This window comes from Neltuma alba, unplaced genomic scaffold, assembly GCF_004799145.2.
Source record: "Neltuma alba isolate B1F8T4 unplaced genomic scaffold, ASM479914v2 tig00000217_pilon, whole genome shotgun sequence".
NCBI lineage: Eukaryota > Viridiplantae > Streptophyta > Magnoliopsida > Fabales > Fabaceae > Neltuma > Neltuma alba.
In genome coordinates, this window is record NW_021631964.1 from 132,879 (window position 1) to 138,945 (window position 6,067).

General features: G+C 33.5%; 1 protein-coding gene across 4 annotated transcripts; it reads right to left on the reverse strand.

Annotated features, from left to right (window-relative positions):
• Positions 1 to 1,087: 1,087 nt before the first annotated feature.
• Positions 1,088 to 4,802, reverse strand: LOC114758002 (uncharacterized). 4 transcript variants are annotated; one of them, XM_028947024.1, is made up of 5 exons: positions 4,718 to 4,802; positions 3,635 to 3,698; positions 2,956 to 3,147; positions 2,777 to 2,881; positions 1,088 to 2,006 (listed from the first exon to the last, which is right to left on the reverse strand). In XM_028947024.1, the coding sequence occupies exons 2-5, from the start codon at positions 3,672 to 3,674 to the stop codon at positions 1,312 to 1,314; spliced, it is 1,032 nt and encodes a 343-aa protein (XP_028802857.1). In that variant the 5' UTR covers positions 3,675 to 3,698; positions 4,718 to 4,802; the 3' UTR covers positions 1,088 to 1,311. The 4 variants fall into 4 exon arrangements, with proteins under 4 accessions (XP_028802857.1, XP_028803060.1, XP_028802928.1 ...); XM_028947227.1 differs by having other exon boundaries at positions 3,639 to 3,698; positions 4,718 to 4,779; XM_028947095.1 differs by lacking the exon at positions 4,718 to 4,802 and adding an exon at positions 4,586 to 4,641.
• Between the last annotated feature and the right edge of the window lie 1,265 nt (positions 4,803 to 6,067).

Here is a 6,067-nt window from a genome sequence, read left to right on the forward strand (position 1 = left end):
TCTTGCTATTGGAGGCAATCTTATTCAAGACACTATTAGGTACTAAATGTAGGTATTTTTCTCAATGGGGATTTGAACCTTAATTCGTCATGGGATTAGCCCCTTTCATTAGGCCTAACCCCATTGGTATTCCTAGGTTGATATTGATTTGTAACATTAAATTCTTCTCTGAAGGGCCTTGTTGACTACTTTGCCTTTAAAAAGAAACAGATATGTTAAAAAGATTTGTTTTTTGCGCCAAAGATATGTTAAAAGAAAGTTGAGAAGCCTTTATTGCTCCAGAAAAAGACTAAATTGAAAAATAATCGTATTGCAGCATTTCTTTCTGAACATATTCTTGACATTGTCACAATGGTAATCAGTTAAAATTTTACGTTGGTTTTCTTCCTAGAAAATATCTTTCTAAAATCCATCTTTATTGATTGCATACAAATGGTTTGATAGCAATAAATATAAAGTTGGTTTAATAATATACATCTATAGTAAATTCAGTATTCAGATTAAATATTATCAGTGTGTGATTGAGTATTTTCTAAGTACTCCAAAAAATTTTGTAGTATATCTAACACTCACAAATATTTTTCAACATGTATGTAAAATCTTAAAAATAAAAAAGAAAAAACTTTAAAAACACCTGAGTGCATGAAGCACATTCATTTAACAAATTTTTTTTGGTCGAGTTAACTGTGAGATTAAAATCGCACTTAATAAAAATACTTTCATAACATGATTGCTATTAAATAAATTAATACTTTCAAGGCTAAATTGTACCACCAAGTATTTACAGTGTTAAACTCATTTGAAAACATACTTTAAATATATTACAAAATGTTTTAAAATATTAAATGCACCTTAAAAAATATCTCAAACCGCTGAACACACGTTGACCCTCGTTATTTTAAGGATTTGGCTTGGGTACAAGGGATGGCACAAATGAAACATACCACAAATGCGGCTTCTCTTTTCCCTGTATCTCAAAATCATTATTTACTAACTGCCTAAATTATTATTTTTTCATTCATGTCTCAATTAAAATAGTAAAAATAATCCATTAAAATTTGATTCAAACAGTCTAAAATCTGAGCAATTGAAGAGGAAAGGAGGGAAACCACTTTGTGTACCACATGCACCATGGGAGAAGTCCAATAAAAGGAGGACCAGTAAAAAGCAATATACCACCAAACAATCAAAAGCCTAAGCTAATTAGTATTCACATTGAGAAACTAAATGGTGAGAAAGAGGAGCCTCCCCTACAATTTGCAACCTTAAAGAGCGTAAAATATGAAAATCAAAGAATTCACTGAAAGTTCCCTACAATATATGTGGCAGCTGGGAATCCAATCTCTGCTGCAATTCCCTGATCTTCAATGAGAGTTCTTTCTTCTGCTCCTTGTAACTCTGAACCAAGTACTCTTTTCCTTGTATTACCTCTTTCAACTCTTCCACCTGCCTTTTTAGCATCTCAATTCTTTCCTCATCATCAACATCCCTTACCTTCTCAGGGCTCTCCCCATTCGAATGTTCTTTGGTATAGCCATTTCCATTCAAGGAAATATGTCCGACACAGTGATCTGCAATAGCTTTTCTCAGCCTTTGGATCTCTCTCTCCGAGTTAAGCAATTCCCTATCTACAGCATCAAGCTTTGATTGCAAATGAGAAGAAAGTTGCTGCTGATCATCAAGTGAATTTTGCAATTCAGCCAACTGATCTTGCATCTCTAGAATCATTTCGTCTCTCCTCTTCAATTGTTGCCGCAGTTTCTGAATGACTTCTCGCTTACTATAGATGTCAGAACCCGATTCTGACACACACGGTGAGTCTGAGCAGTTTGAATGGTGGAATGGACGTGAAGGCAACTCAAGACCATCAGGAGAGGATGACCAGATGACATCATTATCCTTGCTAAATTCAGCATTAGAAACGGTCACCAAAGGGAGTATCCCATCAGATTCACTCAACATCTGGCCCTTTATTGGGCCCTTGACATCCATTGGACGTCCATTTCCTATTTAAGACATCAAACGCACAAATCATGTCAGATGCAACTCTTAACAGATCAAACATGTCCACATGTTTGAGGCAGGAAGCTGTCCTGTCTAAAAGGATGTTAGCCAGGGTAAGAGATGTAAGAAGAAAATTAGATTTCTCCATGTCTGCGTTGAATCATATTTTCAAACTACAATCATTAAGCACCAACGATTTATTTTTCTGTTATTTACTGAGCGATCATTTCCAAAGTGGAATATTCCCATGCAAACAATGAAATATCCATTGTCCACACAATTGAAAATTACAAGATTCGAACCTCATTACTAATTTGAAACCCTAACAAGAGGACTCCATCTATGGTGTGATTATGAGCAATCATGATCAATTTGTTTGCATCCCTTAGATCCTCTCATCCTGATTGGAAATGACTGTGAACACTGACACCAAAAAATATAGCAAATGCCGCAAATATTCCACAAATATTTACCATCACGAACCAAACATGGAAATTTCATATTCCTGGAAATTGCATTTCCAGTAATGGTTTCAGCATGGGAATGTTTTGTTCTACGTAAGTTTTACCAAAAGACAATCTATTGTAGTAGTCAACAACAAAACAATGTCTGTGACCCAACATATTCAAAAATAAATCTATTGATACAAAAAACCTATATAAGTTTTTGATTGGGGGAAGATAAACACAAGAAAAGTCAGTTGTCAAACATGCAATAACAGGTGGTCATCAACTATCAGGAACCAAATATGATCATAGGAAGAAATTTAAACCTGAAATGCAACTGAAACAGCCATGGCTATCCTGTTTAGGAAAATATCCATTAGATTGACAGCAGCAATCTGCTGGATTTCTTGGGTTGAAAGAATTTGCATGTCCTGAAGTTAAAAATAAGGAAGTTAGAATCTTCTATAGATAAAGCAGAAAATCAACACCATTGAAATTAAAGAACCTTTTTGAAATTTTGGAGCATTCTCAGCCCGCTTTGAGTTGAGGGACTGCTTCCACTTGAATCCAAGGCGAATTGACAAAGTACTCAACAAAGCACCGACACCAATGAGGAGCCAATTAGTCCCCTCCCTTTGAGAATAATTTGTTTTCTGAACTCTTGACATCCCATTGTCTTGTGACTTCATTTTAGAAGCTAAAAGAATGATGTAAACTATTGATTAACCAAGAAAGTGAAAAAACATGCTAAGTTGCTACCTCTATTAATATGCAGGCCAAACAAAAGCAGCAAACTAATATTTTGTATACACAATACACTAGCAGATATTCAGCCTGGGGAAGAAAACGGAATCACATAAATGGAAAAAGCACATAAGCCCAAAATAACAGTAGCAAATAAGACAAACACTGCAAAAACGAGAAGCTTTTGCTACTACCGGATACAGAATCTAAAATCATAACAGAGTCAGTAATGTTACTAAATTCAAGTTTGAAAAAGACACATTATTATACAACCGCAAATTGTTTATCGAATTAAAAATCATGAAGAATCCAATCCATACACAGCAACTGAAAGCTAAATATATAGAATACCAATGCATACATAAAGTTACTTGTCAATTCTAGAAAGTGATATCATTTAAAGTATAATGTCTAAATGTTCAATAAGAAAGCTTACCTACTTACATTATATGAAAATTCCAACTTCTGCAACTTGTTCATGAGTGAGCAGATCCTTGATAATCACTGAAATTCAATCAAAGAAAAGGCAAATGATTTGACATGAAGAAAAAAACAACCGTAGCTAGTCAGCATTTCAGCCGTTGACCTAGCATCAAGCCCAAAAAAGTTAAGCAATTTCCCAGGGCTATCAAATATAGTGACAAGTAATTGACAAGACATCGTTATAGATCATAGTAATCCAGATAACATATAACTGGCAAGTGTGGTGTCAGCTGCCAAATACATTATAAGGAAACGCGTTTATGAGTTGAGTACCATTTAAATTCATTATAGAATTTTAAATTATGTAATTAGTTCACATAAACTACCACCATGCGGGTTCATTCACAAGCTAACTGCTTTGATGCCACTAAAGAAAGCTTAGGATGACCTTAGAAACCATTAGGTTTTGCATTTCAAAAGCATATCTGGACTTGAACATCTTTGAACAGCTAAAAACGAAAACAAAGTTTTGATACGTCAAGCCAGCGCTGATCTAGAAAAAAATTAAAAACAATAAAAAAAAAGCACGCACGCACTATATATCAGTCATTTTAAGACCTTGATTGGTTTCTGCAGACTGTCGCCCCATACCAGCTAGCATTGACAGAAGCATATGGTCTAGTCCTTGACATTAAAGACTTACTTACAGTAGAAAAAGACTTCATGATAAAATAAGAAAACACGATAAAACCATAACCCCTCAATATTTCTCGAAGGAGAGACAGACGAGCACTGGACTCTACTAGTTTCCTTGTTCCTTCGCGTACTCCCTGCAATTCTTCCTCTCTTCAATCTACTAAGTGTCAAATTTGTTCTAATCTAACAGTTCTTTGGTCATATTCGCTCAACAGTTCATCGGAACTTAGAATTCGAACCACGAAAAAACAAGTGGTTTCAATATGCAATACCTTCCAATGTCCTCGGCCATTACTTTCCTTTGAAGACATTTACTACTTTCAAGATAATACCAACAAAAAGTGGCTAATCAACAAAGTTTTGAATGGAAAATGGCCTTGAACAGCGACAGACAAAGAGAGAACCTGAAGAAAGACGATGGAGTAGGATCATTCATTGCCCTGATCGACGATGAGAACGGCGATTCACTGAGTGGCAAGAGCGAGCACTGAACAGAGAAAAGCGAACGAAAAAATAAAATGAGAATTATTAAAAAAAAAAAAACTCAAAATACTACGCGGAGGAACCGAGAAAGGCCAGGAAGGCAGCAGGTGGGCCATACTCAATCCAAATTAACATCCGACAATATAAAATTTTCAATTTTATAATTCGAATTTTTGTTTTAAAAGTAGTGAAAATTAATATAAAAATTAATATAAAAATTAAGCTGTCAGTCAGCATATACTAACTCTGATTCTTAATATAAAAATTAGTTGAATAATTTGAGTAGATGAAGAAAGTTAGTTGAGTTAGTTATTTGTAATAAATAGATGTTGTCTTCCCCTATAATATTCTTACGAATCAAGTATATTAGCTAGAATTATTATTATTATAATGACTATATTAAAAAAATATGAATATGAAAGACAAAATGGATTATTATATTATATTTAGGACCAAAATATAAGTCAAACGAGTTTTTATATTAAGGACTAAAGGTAGCATATAGCTTATGGTGGGAAAAAAAAACATGTATACAGCTGGTCAAAAAAATCAGCATATATATATATATATATATATATATATGTCTATATAGATTAACTTTGCTCATGTATCTTTTTTTTAATGGAAAATGACAAAAATCGTCATTGAATTTAAAAAGTGTGAATCTTATAATTTGATAGAATTACCATATTCTTTATGATTTTTTTTTAAACAATCTTAAGTCCCTCTTACCGCTGGGGGGCTGCTAGTCGTTGATGATACCGAATTTATTAATAGTATTGAAGAACTTGGTAACTGCATTGTAGGACAAAAATTTTTCTATTTATTATGTCATGATTAATCTCTCAAAACGTAAAAAAATTTTTTGGATGATGTAATTAATGGCATAATGAAAATTGTTAATAGCATTAATGGAGTTGTTAATATTATTATTAGAGTTGTTAATCACGTATGAATGTTTAAAAAACCTTAGTTTAAAAACTTGAAAAACACCTAGACAATGGATTTATGGAGTTGTATCATTACAAGAATTATTAACAATAGGTTTGTAGATAATTCAAAAAGTGGTATTTTTATAAATTTAATAATATAGCTGACAAGTCATATAGTAACATTAACGATTCTTATAACATCGAAGCTTTGGTGGAGATGGCCTACTTGAACTCCAGCATGGGCCACTTGTGCTAGAGATTTAGTGGTTGGTAAAAAATTTTCTTTTTACCATTTTAGTATGCATATGGAGGATTACGGTTCAAGCAGATCACGAAATA